This window comes from Geotrypetes seraphini, chromosome 4 (assembly GCF_902459505.1).
Source record: "Geotrypetes seraphini chromosome 4, aGeoSer1.1, whole genome shotgun sequence".
NCBI classification, from domain to species: domain Eukaryota; kingdom Metazoa; phylum Chordata; class Amphibia; order Gymnophiona; family Dermophiidae; genus Geotrypetes; species Geotrypetes seraphini.
Window position 1 is genome coordinate 90,694,473 of NC_047087.1, and position 25,912 is coordinate 90,720,384.

General features: G+C 41.4%; 1 protein-coding gene across 6 annotated transcripts in view; it reads right to left on the bottom strand.

Annotated features, from left to right (window-relative positions):
- The window catches only part of BBX (BBX high mobility group box domain containing), a 198,788-nt gene that overhangs the window by 12,880 nt on the left and 159,996 nt on the right, over nt 1-25,912 (bottom strand). For all 6 annotated transcript variants that reach the window (XM_033941025.1, XM_033941029.1, XM_033941030.1 and 3 more), the window contains 7 exons: nt 25,160-25,227; nt 23,348-23,428; nt 21,908-21,991; nt 14,081-14,146; nt 8,422-9,253; nt 7,332-7,473; nt 3,433-3,578 (listed from right to left, as the gene is read on the bottom strand). In XM_033941025.1, the coding sequence (XP_033796916.1) occupies nt 3,433-3,578; nt 7,332-7,473; nt 8,422-9,253; nt 14,081-14,146; nt 21,908-21,991; nt 23,348-23,428; nt 25,160-25,227 (1,419 nt within the window). The remainder of the gene's footprint in view (nt 1-3,432; nt 3,579-7,331; nt 7,474-8,421; nt 9,254-14,080; nt 14,147-21,907; nt 21,992-23,347; nt 23,429-25,159; nt 25,228-25,912) is intronic.

The following is a 25,912-nucleotide window of genomic DNA, read 5'->3' on the forward strand; positions in this document are numbered from 1 at the left end:
GTGTTGTGGAATGCAGCATTGATTTGAAAAAGGTGAGAAATCTAATATAATCTCAGTGTATATGATGGTGAAGAGTGGTATGAATGTTTATACTAGAAGATGGAATGTGGGTAATTTGATCCAAATTCAAATGAGGAAAGTTAAAGATAATTTGAATAATGGTGTTGGTAGTCTGGAAGGAAGCTGTTTGTTACTGAATTGTTCTGCGAGGTCAAAGCAAGAAACCCTCAATTTGCTCCTGGAAGAGTTAAAACCAGATATGATTTGTTCAACGGTACATACCTGGCTCTAGAACAGCAGCACTCGGTATGGGAAAGCCTAGTAGAGCATCACACAAGTGTCTTAAGCAGTCAGGTGGGTGGGCTAGTGAACCATAGAGGAGGAGGAGGAGCCAGGCCCATAATCCACTCTAACTACTACATTTATGGTAGACAGTATGAGCCTACCAAAACCCTACAATACTGCTGTATAAGTGCCACCTACAGCCATAAGGGCTATTGGGTTGATGGATAAGTGGGTATAGTAGGTTTTAAGGGAGTTTTGCAGGGCTCACCATACATTAGAAGGGGGTTATTATAGTGAGATGTACTTCTGGCACCATTTATGTGAAGTTCACAGCAGTGCCTTCTAGTGTGGCCCAATGTTCTGTTGGCATGTCTGTGTGGCTAATCCGTTAGAATGCCAGCCCCTCCCCAGGTCCAAATGGGCTTCATTTGGACGTTTTCAACTTGACTGTTTTATGGTCAAAAAATGGGGTATAAAGTTAAGACATTCTAGGGTTGGACATCTAGTTGGATGTCCTTTTGGACAACACATCCAACTAGATGATTTAAAAAAAAAAAAAAAAACCACCACCCAAACTGGACATCTAACATTTAAAAAGATGGACACTTCTGGAAGTCCAATTTTGGACGTCTAGCTGGAAATGTCCAAAGTCAGACTTAGACACACTATTGAAAATGCCCCTCATGGTTAGATCACAAGACTATTATTTAAATTAAAACATTTGGGACAATTACAAGGATTATTAGATGATGATTCCATGGTGTTAATTTGAATGAAACACCCACTGCTGTTCACTCCATTCAGTAGCAAATGATATACAGCTAAAATTGATGTCACGGAAGAGTGTTTGTCATCCAGTTTGGATTCTAGGAATTCCATGCATGTATGTATAAAAACCTGTTGTCCCCGATGAAGCAGTTCATTGTGAAACGGTTGAGATGCCGTTGGATGCATTTAAGCTAAGTGTTTTTGAAAATGCAAACACCCATGCATTCTCTCAACCTGCCTGAAAAATACTTTTGCATAATGCAAGTGAGATTAGACAGTGCTGAGTTTTACCGGCACTGATGGCAGACATTTTCAGACTGTCAATGGTTTCAGGGTTTTTGGGGTAAACGATCTTATCAAGTCTATAGTGATAATAAGCAATCCTGCAGTTGGGTAAACTCTTGTGGAGTTCCGCAGGGTTCCCCTTTATCCCCTACTTTGTTTAACATTTACATTGCCTCTTTAGGGAACTTATTGCAAAGTTTAAAAGTAAAATTTTATATCTATGCGGATGATATCACTATAGTTATTCCTTTTAGTAACCTGACTTCTGAGATAAAGAATCATCTATCTTTTATTTTAAAGCAAATTGAATTGTGGACGACTGCATTTAAATTGAAACTCAATTCTGACAAAACCAAATTCTTTCTGGCAAGCCGGAATGACAAAATTAAAGATTTATCGATTTCTTTGAATGATCAGGTCTTTCCAATTGACTATTCCATAAAAATTGGATCGATCCCTGACTTTAGATGAACATATAGATGCATTGGTTAGAAAATGCTTCTCGGTATTGTGGAAACTAAGATCAGAAAATATTTTGATGCTATATCATTTCGTTTATTGGTTCAATCTTCCATTCTAAGTATGCTTGACTACTGTAATATCATTTATTTGGAAACTTTTAAGAAAACCCTCAACTTCGAGTTATTCAAAACTCGGCTGTTAGATTGATCTTTGGTTTGAAAAAAATGGGAACATAGAAGTCTCTATTATCAAAAATTACACTGGTTGCCCCTGGAAGCAAAAGTTATGTTCAAATTTTCTTGTCTTTGTTTTAAATCAATATTTGGGTTGGCCCCTACATATCTGGTCTCTCATTTTAAACTGAACTGTTCTAGCAGGCCTACTCGTAGAATTCATATGTTCACTTATCCTACAATAAAGGCCTGTCGATATAAAAGATTCTTGGATAGAACTATTGCTTTCCAGGCAGGTAAATTAAATGAATGGTTTGGTAATATCATTATGCATTCCTCATCCTACTTCAGTTTTAGAAAATTAGTAAAAACAAAATTATTGAATCGATTTGTAAGTTAAGGTTTTACTGTTTTTACTTTCACATTGTACGTAAGTCTGATGATTTTATATTGTGTTTTATTCCCTGATTGTCCAGCACTTCTTGTTGTAAATGCCTCGAACTATTATGGCTTTGGCGGTATATAAGAATAAAATTATTATTTTATTATTATTAAAAACAGCACTTATTACTAACAAATAGTAATATAAATATATTTTTCCCCTCCCCACCCATCCCTGATGTGTGTAAAACTCAATAAGAATGGAAGGCTTGTACTATTGATTGGTGGTTACAAAATTTGCTAATGGGCCCCAAATCTCATTGAAGTTTTTACAATGACCACTTAGTTCTGAATTCATACGTTCGTATTGATAGCATAAGAAAGGGATTTCCACCAACAGGTATGATTCAGTCTATTGCAATTCTCCAATTTTTTGTAATCATCTGTATAGCAATCCCAGTCATTACAAAAAGTAATCTATACTTAGCTGCAGAAATTGGAGACTTGGGTTGAATATAGTTCCGAAGAGAACAATATCGTATGACAATGGAATGGAAATTTCCAGTATCCTATTAACTGTAACCCATATCGACTTCCAGAAGCCGAGTATTAAGAGGCAATAATACAACATGTGATCCAACGTCCCTATATCAAGATGACAATGCCAGCATCTATTAGACTTTGAACTATCTAATTTTTGTAAATGAACAGGGGTCCAAAAAATCCTATATAACAGAAAAAAACAAGTTTGCCTCATAGATGCTGTAGCCATTGAGTAGCAGAAATCTTTTGCTTTATTTCAATGTTCCAAATATCCCTTAGGCTCGTTTTTGGTTTTTTATTCAAGTATTCTGATATTAATTTATATCACTTGGCGGCCTGATGCCCTAGGAAATATGGCTGGAAGAATAGGCCCGGCAAGCTATACTGATTTAGTAAGTAAAAAAGCTTTTAGAATTTGTCCTTTATGTGCTCTATTTTCAAAAGTAAGCAGGTTATATACTCAAGCTGGGTTATATACTCAATTGCTTTAGGATCTTTGTTTCTGATTTGGGAAGACTGCATAGAAGATTCTTACTCTGATTGGTTTTCTGCTGCTCTGATACACCTGCTCCCAATTTCCTTTTCCTGGGTGTTGATGCATTTTTACGGTCAAATGTCACTGGACTGTACTGAGGAAGGCTGTTGAATTTCTTTTCAAATTCTTCCTCCAGGCTTCCATAACTAAAAGGAAAGTATCACACATAAGATATGTTAGAGAAAGAGGAAAAAGAGAGACCAACTGAGAAGAGCACAATTATACTAAAATAATTGAGCATATGTGAAGTCCCAGCATCGGCGGCCAGAGATATTGCCAACTTCTTATTTACTGCAGCAGCACAAGGTGGTGGTGAGCAGTTTGGATTCTGAATTTCTTTGGCTGGCAGGGATTTGGCATCTCCACTAGCCATTTAACGGGATGCTGCAGGTTTGTAGGAAGCCTGAGCCCAAAGTGGGTTTCCACTGGAGCTTTGTGGAAGTAAAATGATATTTGTGAGATGTTAAGTTACAAAAAAAAGGAGAAATTAGGCTCTTACCTGCTAATTTACTTTCTTTTAGCTTCTCCAGACCAGTATAGGATTAATCTTACACGCAGGTATAAATCTCATCATGACCAGCAGGTGGAGACTAAGACAAAACTTTGGAACTGTACACATCATGTGACCCTTCCCTAATTACCTCAGTTTGCCGAATAGCCAAGCAGAACTTAGAACTATATACAGAAAAAACAAACAAGACTCTGAACAGGAGTATCAACAAATAAAAACAGAAATGCTGTTGAAAAATGCAAAGGAACAAATGCAAATAGCAAAGGTTCCCACAGCTCGCCAGCCAAGCCACAGCTGCTGTTCTTAATCTCCCCAGCCCTAGAAAAATACTAGCAATCAATTGAAAAATGAAAATATGCATCAAGAACACGACAATAGAAAGGGTGGGTTCCTATACCGGTCTGGAGAAGCTAAAAGAAAGTAAATTAGCAGGTAAGAACCTAATTTCTCCTTCTTTAGCACTCTCCAGACTGGTAGAGGATTAATCTTACAAGCGGGACGTACCAAATCAGTCCTCATCATGGGTGGGACCCCTGAAGAGCCAACACCAGAACGCACACACCGAAAACCACGTCCCGACATGCCTGAAAGTCCACATGGTAGTGTCTGACAAAGGAACCTACGGAAATCTCGCAGACTCCCCTGAGCAGTGCCACCTTGATGAGCCTGGCAAGCACTGTCTTCAGGCAGGCAGGGCACTTTAGAATCCATCAGAGTTTGAACTCACCAGTCCAAAACCTAGGACCTTCGAAAAAGAAAATTTAAAGAGTTTAGTGATGGACACTGCATCCATCGACCAAACCTGAAGACAGAAGGTCCGACGCGCAAGAAGTCATAGAGGGTGTCTGAGAGGAAAGAGGCAGCCATCTGAATCTTCACTACCTCTTGACCATCAGACTCACTGTCAAGGACCTACTTGGCACGAAACACAGCCCGAGCCACCAGTCCCGCACAAATAGTTGCCTGGACCCACAAGGCAGACACATCAAAATTATGTTTAAGAATGGTCTCCAATTTACGCTCCCCAGAGTCTGTTATGACAGAACTGCCCTTGACGGGCACAGTATGCCGCATAGCAATAGCTGAGACCACCGCATCCATCACTGGCGACTTTCATGTAGTCCTATCCCCCACCGGACGGGATACAAACAAGCCAAGGAGCACGCAAACCAAAAAGACACATCCGGCGAAGTCCACTGCACCAGGATAATATCCAGAAAACTGATGTATTAGAAGAGGGTCCTCCATACTCAGGGTCACAGGCGGCGCCTCCTCAAAGTATATCACTGAGGAGATCTGCTGAATCAGATCTGAGAGCTTGTCCCTCTGAAAAAGGCGCACCTCAAGAACTTCCTCACTGGTAGACGGAAAAAAAACAAGTCCCCGGTTCCAGCGGCCGTTCCCTCGAGAGGATCCTGGAGGTGTCTCCAAGGGTCCAGGTCCTCATGCATTAGTTAAAATTCTCCTCAGACAACAAGACCTTGTCTGAAGCGGTACACAGACACCTGGACGAGGGAGGAGGGGAAACACAAAAAGAATTAAGGGGTCAAAACATCAGGGGGCGCAGACGGAACAAACTCCTGAGACCCCCCGGCTGCCTATATGCTTTACACAAAGCAAAAAGAAAATGAAGAGGAACACCCCCTTCCCCCCCCCCCGGTGGCCCCATGGGATTCCCTGCCCCAGGAGGGGACCCTGCTATAACCTGTCCCTGTTATGTCAAAACAGGGAGAAGGCATCAGAGGCTAAATACAAAATGGAGGGGCTTTATGAGAAAAAAAACGGCAAAAAATGCGCCAAAAATAGCCCCTCCAGGGCCTGTAGCGGCTGAGATGACTAAACTGTCCCAGCCGCTAAAGCAGGCAAAAGCCGGCATCAGCTGAGAGAAAAAACAGCTGACAGGAAATCCCTCTGTGGGCGGCAGGAAAAGACCAGGCTTCCCTGAAAAGCTGTGCCGGCCGCAAGGCACTAGCGGCGGGGAGCCTTGGACACCAGCAACCGATGCTGACGAGATTTCCACAACCGCACCGGCCCGAAAAGCTGTTTTCAGGCTGGCTGTGAGTGCCTCGCATTTGGACCAAATTGTGCACCTCTCCCCCTGAGAAGTACTCAATTGCTCCATATGCAACCTAGCTGAAAGAAAAATGCTGGTTAGTGGAAAAATACAGAAATTTACAGCATATATAAAGACCAGGATTTTCTTTTTTCACAGAACAGACTCCACTGGCTCTCTAAACAATATTCTTACCACCAGGGGGTAAGGCTTACTGTTGAGGCACCTCTACAAAAATATGGGGAGGTAGAGGAAGGTGGGGGGAGGGACCCCGCTCGAGACCCGCTGGGTTTGACACCCCTGAGGTCGGACAGACCCCCAAACAGGGTCCACCCAAGCTCAATCCGGCAACAAAAAAGGGACAAAAATTCCTAAACAAATTCCAACAGCCCTACCAAGGGAGATGGATACAGCTCACCATACCTGCTGGAGACTGAGAGAAGACAAGTAATTAAGGAAGGGTCACATGATATGTACAGTTCCAAAGTTTTGTCTCAGGCTCCACCTGATGGTCATGATGAGATATAAACCCGCTTGTAAGATTAATCCTATACCAGTCTAGAGAGTGCTAAAGAACAATATTTAGATTTTATACAGCAGCAGGGAGCAAACTCTACTAATATCCTCCAGATTTCTATCTGCTCCCATGGCACTCAGGTACAAAATATATTTATTCCTGCCCCGGCTCCTGTTAAGTCTGACCCTGCAACTCTGATCAGCAAGAGGCCAGTACTTACAGGCATTGCCTAGAATTGTGTTCTGAACCAGGCAGTCTCTCAAACATAAAATTACAAGTGTGACAAGAGGCCCAAAAGCAAATTGGGACTATTTCAAGCTCAGTTTAAAGATGTTGGTTGTAAAAGAACAGAATAAAAACAAAAGCCCAACAGACAAAAACACCTATGATATTTGAAAGAACACAATATAGGGGACCCCTGTGGAGAAACAGAGGGAACATAGAAAGTACTCAAAATATAATACAAATTTTAATAAGTGACTCCTCAGTATGAAGTTATGATCCTTATAGAGCACAATCCTCCAAAGGAGGCAAAAAGCTCCTTCGCTTAGCAGGATTTAAAAAAGGTTTGGATTATTTCCTAAAAGAGAAGTCTATAGGCCATTATTGAGATGGCTTGGGGAAATCCACTGTTTATTCCTAGGATAAGCAGCTTAAAATCTGTTTCACTACTTGGGATCTAGCTAGGTACTTGGCACCTGAGTGCTTACTGTTGAAAACAGGATACTGGACTTGATGGACTTTCGGTCTGTCCTAGTATGGCAATTTTTATGTTCTTATGCTTTCCTCATCTGTCTTCGCCTTAATAAGCCACTTACCCAACCAAAAGTTCTTCCTTTGGCTTTGACTTCTTCAATTTCTTGCTCCCACTGATTATTCCACTTTGCGTGAAGACCCAGCTGTCCTCACTCCAACAGCCCTCTGGATCTGAGGAACTGCCTTTCCCCGAGCTTCGTTTGCCTTTAACAAATGTGAAAGCATTTTAGTTTTATTGTCCTGAAAACATCAGATTTTATATTAAAGTGAAGCCTAAATGAAGCCAACTTCAAAAAGGAAGTCTCTTACAGCCATCAATTTATTTTCAAGGAATGTATCTGCCCGCTATCATTGAAAGTACTACTAGGAGCTACTGAGTTTAACTGGATAATTCAAGGTACTTTGAATGTTACCCCCCCCCCCCAAAAAAAAAAACCCAAACAAACCCAAAAACAAACCAACAACAAAAACCCAACAGCTAAAATTTACCAATACAGGTCTGCAAATCCTCTTAAAAGTTTAACTTCCATAAAAAAACAATCCCAGCAGCATGTTTATGTCAAGGAAGGGAAGCTGGCACTTTTCCTTGGTTATCCAAATTTAGTTGAATCCACTATAGGCTTAATATGTAGCCAGATTTTGGGCTGGATAGACTTAAGCCCACTCTCATTCACATCCTTGCTAGGTAGAGACAGAGGAAAAAAAATTCTGCTTAAATTTGGCCAGCTAAGAGAGGCAGCAAGCAGGATTTTACAACTGTACCCTAAATTCTGCTAATCTTAGGAAAATATATCCTCACTCCCCTTCCCCATCAACATAGTCCAAGCAAAGAAAAAATATTGCTTCATGGTTATATTTTAGGGATACAGTCACTAGTCTCATTAAAAAACAAACAAATGTGAAGACAAACCATTCAAATATTTAAAAAGTTTGAACTCAATTTATGAAGTATTTTGAAAACACGGATGGCCATATATCTTCAGGTGTTTTATTCTGACCTTTGAAGACAGGCTCTACATTGTTTCAAAAGTATCTCTAGATGAATTTTATACTGCTACAAGGCAGGCCATTAAAATTTATCTTAAGGGGTCAAGGATATAAAGCAATCAAGTTTTTTCTCTTTATTTATTTATTTTTAATCAACATTCTTACCTCTGTCAACATTGGCCCGCAGTGACGTCAGCATACCCTCAGATACCAGGGTTTTGTACAGAGCACCCTTGCAAGACCTTTCAGACTTCCTAGATCCACAGATCTCCACCTTCTTGTGACTATCACAGTCATCGGTTTTAACAGGACCAAGTAAAATGCTGGGCAATGCCTCTTCCTCAGTTGGGGTGGAGGGTTCTGTTTTTATGGCCTCTGCAGCCTCATTTAGTATCTCCTCACCAGGCACAATGCTGCAGATCCCTTCTGGCAGCTTTTCTTTGGTGCTCTCCAAAGCTTTTTCCTTCAGCATCTTTTGCTTGGACTTAGCTTTCTTCTTTGGTGTTGTTGAATCTGACAAATCACCCTTCAGGCTGGCAGCAGGGCGAAGCTTTTTGCGGGGTGACTCTGATAGATGCCTGGAACCCCAGTCCCCCTTTGCCACGGCATCAATCGTGTAAATTACACTCTCAATGTCCGATTCAGATGACTGTCTCTTCTTGCACATCTTCTTGGGGCTCAGCTTCTCAGAAGTGTGACGCTCAGCCTTGTTCTTCTTTTTTTTCTTTTTTAATTTTTCCGGTTTGTTCACCCCTAGGATGGAGAGGCCCTCTAGAGAGGATGGATGCTGGGAGTGGCCCAGATGTTTTTTCTCTTTACAATCCTTTGCATCCCGTTTCCCACAGAGGTCCAGAGGACCAAGATGACTAGATTTTTTATTTTTTGTGGGCTCTTCCGTCCTCCCCTCCTGGGGGTCCTCCCTTTTCAGCACTTTAGATCCTTCTTCTTTTACACTCTCCGAATCTTCGACTTTTACCCCCTCAGAAGCCAAGCACATCTAAAAATATAAAACAGGACATCAAATTGCAGCTAGCACTTTTTAGCTAAAGGCAAACAACTCTTCTTGCCTTTTGAGCAGCATGTATTATTCTAAAGCAGGTAAGTCCAACTACAACCCCAAAGGGCTGCAAACCAGTTTGGTTTTCAGGATTCCAAATGTATATTCCTAACATGAACTTGTATACAATGGAGGCAGTGCTTGCAAATCTCTCTCATGCATACTCATTAGGAATATTCTGCAATTTGACACTCCTATTCTAAGTATAATTGTTCCTTGAGTCTTAATCGGAAGGCAACTAAGGGCTCCTTTTACAAAGGTGCACTATGGTTTTTAGCGCATGCACAAAATTACCCGCCTCCGGAGGCAGTAGTGGCTAGCGCGCTCGGGAATTTAACGCGCGCAATAGCGCAACTTTGTAAAAGGAGTCCTAATTGTGCACTGGTTTATTGTAAATGACCTGGCAAATACATTCCACAGTTGGCTGTTAATTTGTATGCCTTGTACCACCACTCTTCATTTTTATATACAAGGGGGTTCTGAAAGGCTCTTAGCCCAACCAACTTACTAAATTCTGAGCATTATTTGGCCACTGTGGCTGAAAAGAGTGCCAGTTTTCAGAATTGTAATGCTATGTTTTGACATTGTTTCAGATCATTAATTGAACCATGTCAATGAAAAGTGTGGAAATTTTAAGTGTGGCACTCCGAGCCTTCAGAATAAATTCCTATTCCTGCAGAATAAAATTCCTATTCCTGCAGAATAAAACTCCAAAGGAAATCCATGAATGAATGATGCAAACAGTGAGTGACAAATGCCCATCATACTCCACAGTGAAGAACTGGTGTGCAAACTTTCAACATGGAGGTCTGGGAGGCCTCAAACAGTGTCAACTCCTGAAATTGTTGACCATGTCCTGATTTTGCCAGATTGGTGAATATCGGCTAAAACAATTGCTGAAACACTACAGATATCCAAGGAACTTATTGGGTGCATAATCCATGAGCAGCTGGTTATGCAGAAGCTGTCAGTCAAGTGGGTGCCCAAATATTTGAATGCCGATGAGAAACGACATCAAGTGGGCACTTACAAGTTGATTTTGCAGCATTTTCAGTGAGCTGGTGCAAACCTTTTAGAACAACTAGTTACTGCTGATGAAACATGGTTATACCACTAAGATCCCAAGATAAAATAACATTTTATGCATGAAATGGTGACACTCGGGTTCTCCAAGGCCAAGAAAATTCAAGATCCAAATGTCAGCAGGAAAGGTCATGGCCACAGTGTTTTGGGATCAGGAAGTTGTTATAATGACCAACTATCTTCTAAGGGGACAAAAAAAAATTATGCAGAATACTACTGCAACTTGCTGTGCCAATTAAAGGAGGCATTGATAGAATAAAGGGGAGGGAAGCTGTGGAAAGCTGTTCTCATTTTGCAGAACAATGCAACCTGCTCACAAGGCTGGCAAAAGAATGGATGTTTTGATATATTTGGGATTTCAGTGCAAAGACCATTCACCCTACTCACCAGATCTTGCTACATCTGACTATTTTCTGTCTACAAACCTTAAAAAATAGTTTGAAAGTGTGACTATTTTTGAGCGATTTGGAGGTGATTGCAGCAGCGGAGCAGTATTGCAGCATTCAAACATCAGAGTATTTTTGGAAGGGTTACAGAAACTTCAGACATGATGTGCCAAGTTTATTGAACTTAGGGGTGAATATGTGAAAATAATTATTAAGTTGTGTGGCTCTATATCATTCCCTTCTTGGCTGGGCTGAGAACATTTCAGCATCTCCTTATATGAAATAGTGAGTAAACAATGATGCTGGCTGCAGAAATTGCTCAGGAGACAAATTCCTTGTCACAAAAACTGTGTCACAAAATATCCTAATAAAAGCTTACCGGCGCATGTGCTGTTAAAACAGCGTGATCCCTGCCGCTGTGGGCATTTGATCCGTGGCCGTGTTCCATTTTAGAACCCGGCGGCAGGGAACATTCTGGCCACTCTCTTCCTCCTGCCCTCACTCACCAACTGCTGCTGCAAGGAAGTGCAGGCAAGCTCTCTCCCTGCCCGCGTCCTCGGCAGGGAACACACCTCCCGCCCTCGCTCACCGCTACCGCTGATCCTCCTCTTCAGAGCAGCCTGTGATCGTGGCCAGCTTTAAAGAACCTCGCAGGTTGCTCTCCAACCTCAGTAGCACATTCCCTCTGACGCACGGGATCGCGTCAGAGGGAACGTGCTACCGAGTTGGAGAGCAGCCTGCGAGGTTCGCTAAAGCCGGCCACCACGATCACAGGCTGCTTTGAAGAAGAGCAGGCCAGAAGACGCCGGGATGAAGGGAGGGTAAGAAGGTGATCAATACAGGGGGCCAGGGGGAGAGGGAAAGGGGGCTGCTTTAGGGGGAGGGGTGTGCTGGGGGGAGACAGAAGGGGCCATGGAGAGACAGGGAGAGGGAAATGGGGCTGCTTTGGGGTGAGGGGTGTGCTTGGGGCAAACAGCTTTGCTCTGGAGGGAAGACAGAAGGGGCCATGGAGAGACAGGGAGAGGAAAAGGGGGCTGCTTTGGGGGGAGGGGTGTTCTTGGGGCAAACAGCTTTGCTCTGGGGGGGAAGACAGAAGGGGCCATGGAGAGACAGGGAGAGGGAAAGGGGGCTGCTTTGGGGGAGGGTTGTGCTTGGGACAAACAGCTTTGCTCTGAGGGGAAAGACAGAAGGGGGCCATGGAGAGACAGTTAGGGAGAGGGAGAGGGAAAGGGGGTTGCTTTGGGGGTAGGTGTGTGCTGGGGGCAGATAGCTTTTCTCAGGGGGGGGAGACAGAAGGACACAGACAGCGGCCAAGGAGAGAGAGATAAAGAAACAGACAGACAGACATATCTATTCTAGCACCCGTTAAGGTAACGGGCTTAAAGACTAGTATATTTATATTCCGTAGAGGCAGACTAGGTCTTAAAACAGACTTGTTATATAACACCTCAGCACAATTCCTAAAAGTCACTCAGAGGGTCTTGTCAAATGCTGCTCGGGTTGTCTGTACCTGTGCATGTGTCCCATCCTTGCAAATCACCATCCACCAATTCAGTTTCTGAATGCCACTGGGCAACTAACCCACTCTGCAAGCCATTCCCTAATGATTTCTAGGAACAAAGACCCACACAAAACTCAGGAAGTCATAGTCCTAGAAACGCACTTACCGATTACATTTTTAAAAAGTAAGTTGGGAACTCTATGTCAGTAGATTGTCAAACAAACAAGTTTAACAATGGGGAAAATAGTGAAAAACTAAGATTTAATTCTGAAACAGGTGAAAACAAGAATTTGTACAGATACTACTACGTAGACAACTTACACCATATTTCATCAAAAACAAAAAAGTGGGGACAAGTTAAAAAAAAATTAAAAAAATAAAAAAATCAACCCAGGATGCGTAAATAAAATCTTGGTTTTGTTGTTGTCTATTCCCGTGGAGTTTGCTTCACACTGTATTTCATACCAGCATCTGGGTATAATCAGGAAGGCTTTTCTAACTAGATTGTGGTACGCAGCCTCAGCTCAGGTCTGCTACCTCTCAAGTCAAGAATGGACACTTCTCGTGGTTTCTGAATCAGTTCCTTCCAAAAACGGCACTGCACAACTAAGGTTAGCTCTGGAGCTTCCTCATCAAGTGAAATGCAGAATGCTGCAATCTTACACTTCTTGCAGGACACTGACAAATGTGTTGTCGGGCCTAATCAGTTGATACTGCAAGGTAAGAATAATATCTTTAGGCTAACTTAAGGGAAAGGAGTTAGGCTGCCACCTATCTGTCAGATCAAGGCTTGTAAGAAAGAGAAAGGCTGCTAGGGGAAACAAAACGGTCTCAACTCAAAGAACATAAAACCCAATTCATCACAATATTACTTCTAAAATTATAATCTTTTACCGTAAAAAATGATTGATTACAGTGTATTCCTAGTCATGTCTTAAAAAAAACTGAATACCTACCACACACATCCTGTGGCATTTCTCCTTTAAAAATTAGCAAAATGGACTAAGCATGAGAATAAAATTGGAATTTTCTTCTGAGAACAAAAAAAATTTTAAGATGGCACAGGCAGATAAGGCACACAAGATCTGGGGTTCATGAGTCCTGTCTGAACATTAACACACTAGGGCTCTATTATGACAGCCCTAGCATTTCCCTACTCCTCACTGCCCTCTGTGAGATTATAATCAACAGTCCTTATCTCTGCTAGCTGAAAGTATGCCAGAGACCCATACTGCTCTGCTTATTCAGGAGGGCCTGAATGTAACGTACTTGAGGAAATCCAAAACCATGATACATAAACCCACCAAGTGTCAAAGTGAGAACACGGTCCTCGCTGTCCATTTCCTATGTTTCTACCATCTACCCTTGTTATCTGTTAGGATGCTACTGCTCATGCAGTATTAATGGAAGATAGCTTCAGAAGCCAGTACTCTTCCAGAGATACAAACTGGCTGAATGACCTTAGTAAACAGGTGTTCAAGCCAGCAATGCAATTATTATAATGCACCCTGGAGCACACAGGACATGACAGTTTTTGCACCAGTTATTATCTAATAATGGGAGAGACAGCTGATACATGTCATAATATGACTGGCACAAGACATCTAGGGACTAAACTGGGTCTCCAGGTTATGCTAATTTCTCTCATGATTGCTTATTGTAAACACTCTGAAAACAGGACTGGCTTAGGGGGAAGGGTCACCAGGACAGGTATAGAAGCCCTACACATAACTTGTATTTTTCTTTACAGTCAGGTTAATCATTAGAGAATTATTAGGAGAGCTCCTGGGTCCTTACCTCTGCTAGATCAAGCAATGTTGACTTTCCACAGGGCTTTACCTGTTGCAACGTAATAGAAGAGATCTGAATTGAAAAGAAAAAGCAAGCATACTTAAGCTTTGGACATATCAGCAGTCACTCATTTAAAGTTTTCCTCTGACCAGAGGAAACATGCAAAACAGCGTACCAGTGTTTATTTCAATATTTATCTAGAAGTGTTCAAAATTTATAGCTACAATTTAAAGAGTAGCTTCCCTCCTCACACAACTGAAGACAGCCTGCCCAGGATCCAAAACAGCCCTATGAACACCGCAATTTGCACAGAAACAGCTCTGAAAACACTCCCAAAGCCTCTCTCTCAGTTAACTGCAACTTACTAAGTTCAGAAAGCAGGGACTAAGATGACAAAAGGAAGGATTAGGTTCTTACCTCGATAATCCTCTTTCCTATAGAAAAGCATAAGATTCCTTACGGATGGGTTGTGTATCCCAACTCATGAGTTGGATTGCAGAAGGCATCAATCATTTTTCTCAGCTCCGCCTCGTCATCTCCCTGGGCAGTGCCCTCTCCATTCAGTCTGTACCAAAGCAAGCGATAACCTCTAAAAGAGGAAATTAAAACAAGGGGTTCAGGGGACTCCCCTATAATGTTAACTATGCTCTGCAATAGGAACAAAAAACAGTAAACAAACATTGCAATTGCAAAACTAAAGATGGAACCAACTTACCACCTATCTGTGTGCAACTAGCACTAACACTTGTATTGCTCTGTGAAAGCAGCGAGCAGCAATCACTGGAACTCTAACCCACTGCCTTAACATAATTTTCTTCTCTTTTGGCTGCCAAGAGCCAAGCCACTGGACATTCAACCCAGGCTGTATCCATCTCTGACATGGCAGGGCATAAGGAATCGTATGCTGTTCTAAAGGAAAGAGGATTATCAAGGTAAGAACCTAATCCTTCCTTCCTGTGCAAACAGCATACAATTCTTTATGGATAGGACGTATCAGAGCAGCCCCTTGAGTCTAGAGTGGGACAGATGAGCTTGCAAAAAGCACCGAGGATCCAAAGGCCACATCTGCTTATGCTGATTCGTCCACTCTGTAAAACTTTGTAAAAGGTATGGACCATAAGGCTGTGCTGCAAATTTTATCAGTTAGCACTGCCCTGGACTCTGCCCAAGAAGAAACCACACTCCTGAAAGAATGATCTTTCAAGGCAACTGGTGGTTGTTTATCACAACCAGCTTAAGCTGAGAAGATCGCCATTCAAATCTATCAAGAGATAGAAGCCTTAGAGGCTGGTCTTCCCTGACAATTAAGAGCTGGATAAAACAAACAGATGGTGTGAGAGCCTAAAATCATTTATTAGCTCAAGACAGTGGAAAAGCACCTACTGCACATCCAGCAACCTCAAAACCTTGTCCTGTTTCTTTTCACCCGTGGGCTGAAATGCAGGTAACCTCACATCCTGATTAACATGGAATGCTGAAACCACCTACGGCAGAAAGGAAGACATGGTGCACAAAGACATTCCTGCTTCTGTGAATCTGAGAAAAGGATCTCTGCACGATAAAGCCAGCAGCTTTGACACCCACCTAGTCAAAGTGATTGCGACAAAAAACAACGTCTTCATAGTCAAATCCATGATAGACACTGCCGATAAGATTCATATGAAGCCTCAGTGAGGACCTAGATTCCACATTGGAAACGGCTGCCTCACTGGAGGGTGGAGCCTCAGTGCTCCTGTCAGGAACCTGGAAACATCTGGATGAAAGGCTAGAGATGCTCGATCTACTCTGGTCCAGAAGCATGAAGACTAACTATTTGAACTTTAAGAGATCCAACTGCCAAGCCCTTCTCCAATCCTTCCTGCAAGAATGAGAAGACCTCAGGAATGGAAGCCTGGAAAGGATCCAATTGCTTATCCCTACACCAACGCTGAAAATTTTTCCATGCTTTAGCATAGGCCGCCACTGTTGCTGGATTTCTAAAACTGAGGAGAGTCGATATCTCTGAATATCCTTTCCATGCTAAGGTTGCACACTTAATAGCCACACCATAACACCAAAGAGTTCCGGACTGTCAAATACTATGGACCCCTGCAACAAAATGCTGTGATACAGTGCTAGTCGGAGGCAGCTGTTCCGGTACAAGTGGACCAAATCCGCATACCTTGGGCAACGCAGCCAATCCGGGGCTATGAGAACTATCAATCTCCAATGGGATGCTATTCTGCAAATGACGTGATCTATCATCGGCCATGATGGGAACATGTACAGCAGTTCTTTTGCTGGCCAAGGTTGTACAAGAATGCCTATTCTGACGCTTACTTTTTTTATTGTATGCAGATAATTCACTTTTAAAAGAAAGAGTATTCTAAGCCAGTGGTTCCCAACCCTGTCCTGGAGGACCACCAGGCCAATCAGGTTTTCAGGATAGCCCTAATGAATATTCATGGAGCATGCCTGTTACTTCCATTATATGCAAATCTCTCTCATGCATATTCATTAGGGCTAGCCTGAAAACCCGATTGGTCTGGTGGTCTTCCAGGACAGGGTTGGGAACCACTGTTCTAGGCAATATTACATTAAATCTAGCCCACATTATTGGGACTGCTTCAAGGACTAAGTAACACAAATATTAATAAGAAATCAATCTAAGCTCTTCAGAATCACCTATAGTCAAGCAAAATAAAATTTATTTATTTTAATCACTTTTATCCTCAATCACTACTAATTCGTTTTCAGAATTTGTCTGAGGTACATTCTTATCTTGAAGAAATAACTCTAAAATGAGAGGGATCCACAAAAGTATACTTATTATTTCCAAATGCAACCAGACATTTACATGGGAACTTAAAAAAAATGAAGCTCCTATCGCCAAAGTCCTAGACTTTAGTTGTAGGAACTGCTTTCTATGTAACTGTCTTTCTGGTTACATCAGGAAATATCATCAATTGCTGACCACAGAACAATGCCTGCTTCATGGTAAAGTATAACTTCAAAATATCTTTCTTTTCTACCTCACTTTCAAAGGTTACAAGCTCTATTGTCTCTTTGAAAGATTCCAAAAACTGTGAAACATTCAGACTATATGGAGATACCAAATTGTCCATTTCCCCTTCCTCAGTCTTGGAGCTCCTAGTAGATAGTAAATTTTTTTCAGGTATTAATTTGTCAACATGTATATATTGAAGTATGTCTTTTAAATACATCTTCAGGAATTTCAAAGGTACTAAGTAATGACAAATAGGAAAATTCAAAAACCTAAGGTTCCTTGCTCTCAATAAATTTTCCATTTTCTCCAGATTATGATGAAGGAAAGTATAATTTTTAATATCTGAGACTGCTGAACCTTGCAAAGTTAGAACAGATGTACAGATGTACAGTGCTCCCCCGAGAATCATGGGGCTCCGTTCCAGGAACCCCCGAGATTCACGGGGCTCCTTTCCAGGAACCCCCATGAATCTCAAAAAACTGCGAAAGCAGTTTTTCATGGGGGAGCCTGAAAAGGGCAGCGGGAGAGGGCAGCAGGAGCATCACAAGTGCAGGAAATCACTCGCAGTACGCTCTGACCGCCTCTTTCTGCACGAAGTCGGGTCTTATCCAATCAGGAGCTGTGTGTCAAAGCCAGTGCCTCAAATCGTCTTTTGAGGACCAAATCCACTCTGTGTATCTATCCTTCAGGATCATGCCTCCTTCACTAGGCAGCAAAATCTGCTTAGTAACCCGTACTACCAGCAAATCCACCTTAGGTGGTGTAAACAATAGCTGAAATTCTGAAGCCATGGGATACAATTTTGTCCTCGCCCCTGTTAAAGGACCTTCTGGTATGTGCCAATGCTCCGTTATCATCCTGGTAATCTCCGAGTGAGAAGGGAAGCATATGGACTGTGACTTGGTATTGCATATCAGCGAAAGCTGAGCAACCAAGACCTGCAGATCCAACTCCGCAAAGAAACTAATAACTTCAGTTAAATCAGACGGTTTGAAAAGTTTGCACACTATTGGATCTTCGCCCTGGTCTAGGGCTGCCACTGATTCCTGGCTGTCTGCTCCAAACTGTGAAACAGAATCCTCCAAAGAGGATGCTTTCTTGGAGAGCAATGGCATAGTATCTGATCCAAAATCTTCCCAGTCCTTATTTGAATGGACCTCTGTTTCCTGTAGCTCCACAGACTGTGAAGGGGCTTTGCCCTAAGGAAGTAACCCTCTTTATGCACTTTTTGGTAGGCTGCATACATCAGGGTCACAAAATTGAGGTCAAAGACATGACCTGGATCCTCTGGGGCCCTCTGCCGGTCTGAAATTCACCTCCTCTCAGGATCAGACTTCCACACAGCAGTGCTTCACCAATAGCGTGTAGTCACGGTTTAGGGGCTCTAACAGTGATTTGAGACCCAACTCTCACACTTTCTGAGACTCATGACCTACAGAGGGACCAGAGGGGGCTAAGCCCATGGTTCCCGCCCTCCCCTGTGCCCCACAGCATGCGGTACACACACACTCCTCAGGCGCCCATCCAGATGTAGGGATAAAACCACCTGATGAGTTCATTATAACCAATTTCAACCAAAATCAAGGTGTTTTGGAGGTAGACAGAAATAGGGTTACCATATGGCTCCAGAAAAAGTAGGACAAATCGAGACATCTGGGTTTTACTTCCACTGAAAGCAATGGAAGTAAAACTCAGATATGTCAATCCGTCCTCTTTTTTCTGAAGTCATATGGTAGCCCTACATAGAGGCTCTTAAAATAAAATCGGGAAATCCAAGTTGGCCACTGTGGCAGTGTTTTGGCATTAACAAATGGTTCGTGGGAGCAAATCTAAAAGTTCAAAAACACTGAAAAAAGGATTTTAGAGGTGGGGAACCTTTGGGAGAACCTCAGTTTTGCCAATTTGCCTATAGACAATAATGAGCTGTATGCACAGAACTGCCCTGTACTATGCATCAGTTTCTCACTGCAGCTGGAAATGCAGAAGGAATTTCTGCCTCAGACAAGCAATGGTAGCTCCAGCAGCTTGTCTCTTTGGTCTACCTTTTATTCAGTCCCAAAACCTGAGACCCTCAATTCCTCACACTCTCATATATGGGGAGAGAGGTGGGGTGCAGCCAACCACTGTCAAGCCTCTGGGCCAGTCATGGGGGGTCAATCAGACTGTGCTCAAGCACATGACTCTGCAGAGACGAGCACCATTCTCAGGGAACCTATTCCCAAGCTCCAAGTGTTAGAGCAGGCTGGCTAGGCAGGTACTCAAAGTGTTGTCCTTTTGGCTTCAGACCCCAATGCCTGATCCTTCTCCCATGCAGAGCTGTCCCAGGACTACTGGGAACTTCTTAGCACAAGGAATTCTTGAAAAAGATTAATACCCAAAAACAACAAATCTAGTGCAGAGAAGAGGAAAAGACACCTTCTCATCTCGCTTGTAGAAATTGACTGAACAGAGAGGGCACTGCCCTGGGAGACAAGGAGGAGGAGACTAGAAAAATGATTGATGTCTTCTATAATCCAACTCGCGATCTGGGGTACACAACCCATGTAAGGAATTGTATGCTGTTTGCACAGGAAAAGAATCACAAGGCTATCTCTCTATGTTTAAATAAATTACACTGGCCAACACTCATTTTGGTGCCTTAAATGTTAGACCTATTTCTGGATATATTTGACCTGCTGATTCCAAAAATGGCATCAGTTTCTCCTATCACTTCTAGTTTTTGAGATACAGAACATGTGCCATATACCACTCTTCACTCTGCTTGCCCATTAAAAAAAATCAGGATATTTTAATGTAGTGTTTAAATTAATATCTTTTAATCATGAAGGAAACATATAAAAGTGTACAACATGAAAATCTACTTATTTCATACCAAAAGCACAAGTTTATGATATAAACTTTCCAGTCATTCCACACACAAGAAGCTCCTTTTGTAAGATTTCCAAGAATGGGATCTGCCAGGACAATCCTGCATAAGAGTCCAACAATAGTCTGCCATCATGTGTGCATCTCATCTTCCTTGGTATCTGGCTTCCATTGTTTTTATGTCTATGTGAAATCTCTCACCTTGCTCTTCGCTTAAGTCACCAAGGTTCTCTGGAAAGCGATCTAAGTGACTGCAGATAATGAACTTTAACACTCGTGTTACAGCCAAGCTTGTTGAAATAAAAGAGCATATCCTTTACTAATTGTGTGTAGTTGTCTGCTTTCTTGTTGACAAGAAAGTTTTTCACAAGACCAAATAAAGGCCAGGCACATGATTCGATTTCATTTATTGATGGTATGAAATGTGGGCCATTTATAAGTTGTCTGATCTGTGGACCATCGAAAATTCCATTGGAAGTCCAGGTAACATATGCGCTATGTATTCAATGCCTTTACAAATTGTTTTATCGGGCCTAGCTTTATATGTAGTGGTGGCAGTATGATTCTCTCTTGTGCTACCAAAGGTTTATTGATTACATTTTGTCTTCCAACCACCATATATTCCCTCAGAAGCCAATCTTTTTTTGCCCAGATTTCATGTTTGGCTCTACTATCTCAAAGGCATATTGATTATCCCATAACCTTATCTAAGAAACTAGAGCTGATGTGGTCTATCCAATGCAATTTTCTGAATTAGAGCCCCAAATAATCTCAGAAAGAGGTCAAAAACCCAAGGCACAAAGAAAGAAATGTTTTTTTTTTTTTTTTAATGAAAATAAAACTGATTTTAATTAATAAACCCACAAATTTTCTCCTATCTCAAACTTTAAGTTCCTAAATCTCCTGACATAGTAAAGCTTACTTACCTGAGATACTCCTCTGCTGTCAGCAGCTCCTCAAAACATTTGCATTTTTAATATAGTCTGTCCCATTCTTACTTGCACTAAGCATTTCTATCTTGTATCTCTTATTAGAATATCATACCCCCTTCCCAAAAGTCATTCTATTCCCTTGCCCAGGGGAGTAAAATTATGTTCTTATTTCCTTGTCTGTTCTCAACTACTTTATATATGCTGACTGAAATATCTAGCCAAAAAAACTCCACAAAAATACTGTACAAGATACTAAATAGAAACCACAAACAGTAGCAAAAAAGTCTAATAGACTTTCAAAGTAACTCACTCTGTCTAGAGCACAGAACTTACAATAATATCATATAACCTGTGAAGGGGTGATCCTCAGTGTGAAGGCTCAGCGAAAGGAGAAAAATCTCCAACGCTCACATATTCTGGTGAAGGTCTAATAACCTCCACCTGCACACCATCATCAGGTCCCTCCCGTGTGCTCAAACCAAATAAATCAATGAAAAAACTAATAGTGATAATAATAAATCACAATTTCATAGTGCTAAAGTAAAGACAGAGTAAGATACTCTGAAAGTCCCCCAGCCGATTCCCAGGAGAAAATAATAGCAGACTTAGCTTGCAGACATAGTCCGAAGATGAAAACAGTGGCAGGGCACAAGAACCCACTGCCAAAATCAGGTTCTATCAGCCCGGTTTTGGAGACTCTGGGTCCCTTCCTCAGGAACCTGTAGTGTTGAGCGGACAGCAGTCATTCGGCCATGAACGGCAACAGAAGCAAACAAGTCGGCAAAGGGGGACTGAAATACCTAGCCTGGCTTTTATTTGAGTGTAGCCCTTCAGGATGTGAAACTGCAGTTGGTTCTCAACAACTATGACAGCTACCAGTTTCAAAACAAGCTCCCTTCCTCCAATCTGTTCAAAACAAGGCCCATTATTTCTGAAAGATAAATATACACTTCCCAACAGTTTAAAAATGTTAAGGGTGCAGGAACTGCTCAGCTGAAAAGAAATCCATCTGGTTACTTCCTTACAGTAACTCATAGTTAAGAACAGTACCTCGCTGAACTGAAAGAGTTCCGTTCTTTCACATAGTTTTGCAGGAGCCGGCTTCAAATCAGACTGCGAAGTGCCTGAGGAAATCTGAATGGATAAGTCAAATAAAAACAAAACAAAAATAAGCTTCTTTTGATTTCTCTGTTATGACACTACCTTGTTTTTTGTTTTTGATATTTAAATACATGGTGAGGAAGGGACTGAGGGGACTGAATTTTTTTTAAAGTGTGCAGTCCTCCAGCTAAAAACTCAGAAGTACAGTTATGGAAATCTTTGCTATATATGCTAGTTAGGCTAACAGTCAAGGTGTACTCTCCAGAGGAAGTCCCATTAAGCGGGGATGGAGTATCACAGTACTTAAGGGCCACAACCCATTTCCACAATGGTTATGCATGAGATCTATTTGCATAGAATGGAAGCAGTACATGCAAATCCTTTGTGAAAATCCTGAAAACATGACCTCAAGGACCATGGTTGCCAAAGATTTCTGAGTGAGTGAGTGAGTCAGTCTTGAACATCTAGGATTTAACCATGAATATCAGAAATTTAAACTTTTTTGGGGAAATTTATTTTTTACTTCAACATCCTGATTTCACGTTCAAGTATGTCTCTGACATGTACAAGAAAAGTATAATTAACAGGTTTTAATAATGCCCCATCCAAGGGTTGGATATGCTAGACCAACACAAGAAATGGTGAAATGATGTTCTGTTTCACAATGTGTGAGATAGTATTAATTCTGGCTCCAATTGGACCCTACTCAGGAGTGAAGATTCTGCCCACCAAACCGAAGGTTCAAAATTGCCTTTACTGTGAAAAACAGCAAGCAGATTTAACTTTTCATGTTCTTGTAAGATATACGTAGCTCGGCATCAATTCACATTTAGTCTCTGAATCATCCCTGTGCTACTTTCCTGATATTCTATCTGCCCTGCAATGGATTTGTAAGTCATAACTCTAGACTAGCACCATGAATGTAGAATAATATTCTTGGGTTGGTTCCAGTTCCACCCCCCACCGCCCCCCCTCCAAAAGAACACAATACAACAATACTCTGTTCAGAGAGGCATTCACACTAGGGTTGCATTATAATTTTAGGGGGTCTTATGTACCTTTGCTTTCATGGGCCCTCCCTTGGTGACCCATGGAACATTTCTATCTTGTATCCCTGGAACTTCTTAGCATAGGGAAACTTTTATTTTTAATTGAATGCATATTTTATTTGCATTCCATTGGACAACATTTTTATATTCTATTTGTTGAGTATATTCTCAAGGCTAAAAGGCAAGGCATGTAAATAAACTTCTACTTCATTTGTATTCTTTTTGATTAACAAAAAAAAAATTAAAACATTTTCATGGGCCCTAGGATATGTGCCTATTGTGTCTAATGGATAAGTCTGCCTTGATTCACAGCACCAAAGCTTTGTGTGAACACGCATACCTCTGCAAATTGTAACAAAGCAGATTTTCGGCGCAGCTCTGAGGAATCCGTTGCACTGGACTGGCAGGTATTCGAGGAAACCTGCAGATAGGAAAAAGAGGAGGAAAAACCACCAAGGTGAGCAACAGTGGTATTTGAATGAGCATTCAAACACCATTTCTCCTAATGACACTTCTTGTGCACTTGGGCAAGTCACTAACTCCTATTCCTTCAGGTACCTATTTGGATTGGGCAGGGACTTAAAACCTGAAAAATGTTGTGAACCGTCATCATGAGCTAAAACTTTAGAAAGGTGGTCTGCATTATTATTATTTATTTATATACTGCCTATCAATGGAGGTTGTCCAAGCAGTTTACATTCAGGTACTCAAGCATTTTTTTCCTATCTGCCCCAGTGGCTCACAGTCTACCTCAGGAAAGATCCTATCCTCACTCCAAACAAATAGTCAACTCCAGAATCCCACCAAATCAGTATTTATTACTTTTTTCTCCCCCCCCTCCTCTGAGGTAGAGAATTGCTGTTTTTCTAATGACTTCATATTTTCAACCGACATATGACTCGCAATTCTCCATGTGAAAAAAAGTGTAACATTAACAGTAGTACAAGTACCATCTGCTTTTAGTTGAGTATACATCCCCAAGAACACTGACCCCCTCAGAGCCAAAGGTCGAGGTCATAATCTGCTTTCCATCGTCAGTCCTCAAGGGACGCAATCCAGTCGGGTTTTCAGGATTTTCCCAATGAATTCGCATGAGAGCTATTTGCATGCACTGATTCCACTGTATGCAAATAGCTCTTATGCATATTCATTTGGGAAATCCTGAAAACCCAAAGGCTTCATTTAACTGTATTCCTACCCAAACATCAATGAGAGTATGTGGTGCAGTGGTTGGAGCTACAGCCTCAGCACCCTGGGGTTGTGGGTTCAAAATCCGCTCTGCTCTTTGTGACCCTGGACAAGTCACTCAGTTAGATAGATTAGATTGATTAGATTGATTAGATAGATAGATAGATTAGATTGATTAGATAGATTAGATTGATTAGATAGATAGATAGATTAGATAGATAGATAGATTAATAGATAGATAAGATAGATAGATAGATAGATTAATAGATAGATAGATTAGATAGATAGATTAGATAGATAGATTGTGAGCCCACTGGAACAGAGAGGGAAAATGCTTGAATACCTGATTGTAAAACCGCTTATAAAAACCTAATGAATTGAAACTTGAAACATTCTGATTTGTTAAAAAACATGTTTTTTAAAAATTTCAAGACAAGAGGTAGCAGTGTCATTTCTATTCGTCCTTCTGAGGTATCTTTGCTGGATATGTGGAAAATAGTTTCCTATTGATTTATTATTCTCAATGTGGACTAATCCTGTTTGCTTATACTTTTGCACTGGATGATGTAAATGTTTGGAAAGTAGGAAAAAAAAAATCTAAGACATGAGGGACTAGTTATAACTATCCCCTTCAAAAGAGCCTTTACATACTGTGAGTGTAGAGAAAGATGCTGAAATGATTCAATCTGTTTTTAACTAAGTGTTCTACACAGATTTACTTCTGTAAATGATTTCATCTGTTTTGTCACCACTATGACCACACAAGAGGGCATGGTGGCTACTGTTCTCCAAACATTACATGAATAGGGGGGAAAAACGCTGCTGAAAGGCTCACACACTTCTCATAGGAACCAAATGTTTGCAACAATGAGGAGAGGGGTGCAAGGCTACAGAAACTAAGCATCATACTAAAAGCTGAGGAGGGAAAAATATAGTCCAGTGAGAAAGCAAGTGAACTGCTCACCTCATGTGCAGTCAAGGCATGCTCACCAGCCAATAACAGCATGCTGAGTCCTCCCATCTGCGTGGGATCTATTAAAAGATGAAACCATATATTTTGTCATTAACACACAATTAGTTCAACATTCAACACACTATAACCACTTCAAGGAATATAGGAGACAAAGATGGGAACTTGTAAGACATTTTGAGAGTACTTCTACAAAGGAGACTGTTTGAAGCCTATTCTAGAAAAAAAATGCAAGTTTCTAATTTTCTTTATAGAACAGTGGCATAACAGTCTGTACAAATCTATGTTTTTAAACACAAGCACTTAATACCAGCCACATAGGGTTTGCTACTCGGAAATAGACAACCAAATAGTCAAAAATAGTCAGTCAACTCCCATTCCAATCAGTCAGGATGACACTTATTCACTGCCATCATTACGGCACTTTAGTTCCTAGGCACACCATTTGGAAGCTTGCCCCATCTGTCTTCAGCTTGCTAATATTAAAGAGGAGTTCTATAAACTTAAGCAGGAATTGGATGCAATTAAAGCAGCTTCTATCGCTGCACAGAATCATACCAATTTACCACCACGCCTCAAAGAATAAAACAACCCAGAAATAAATGAGTCACAAAGTAGGCTCAGGTACACTGCAACATGTGACACAAATAACTACCATCACAATTATTACCACTACAGAATTCCTTTGTATCAGAGCATTGCAATGCTCAAGAAAAAAAGAACTGAGGTGGAAATAGAATCATTGAA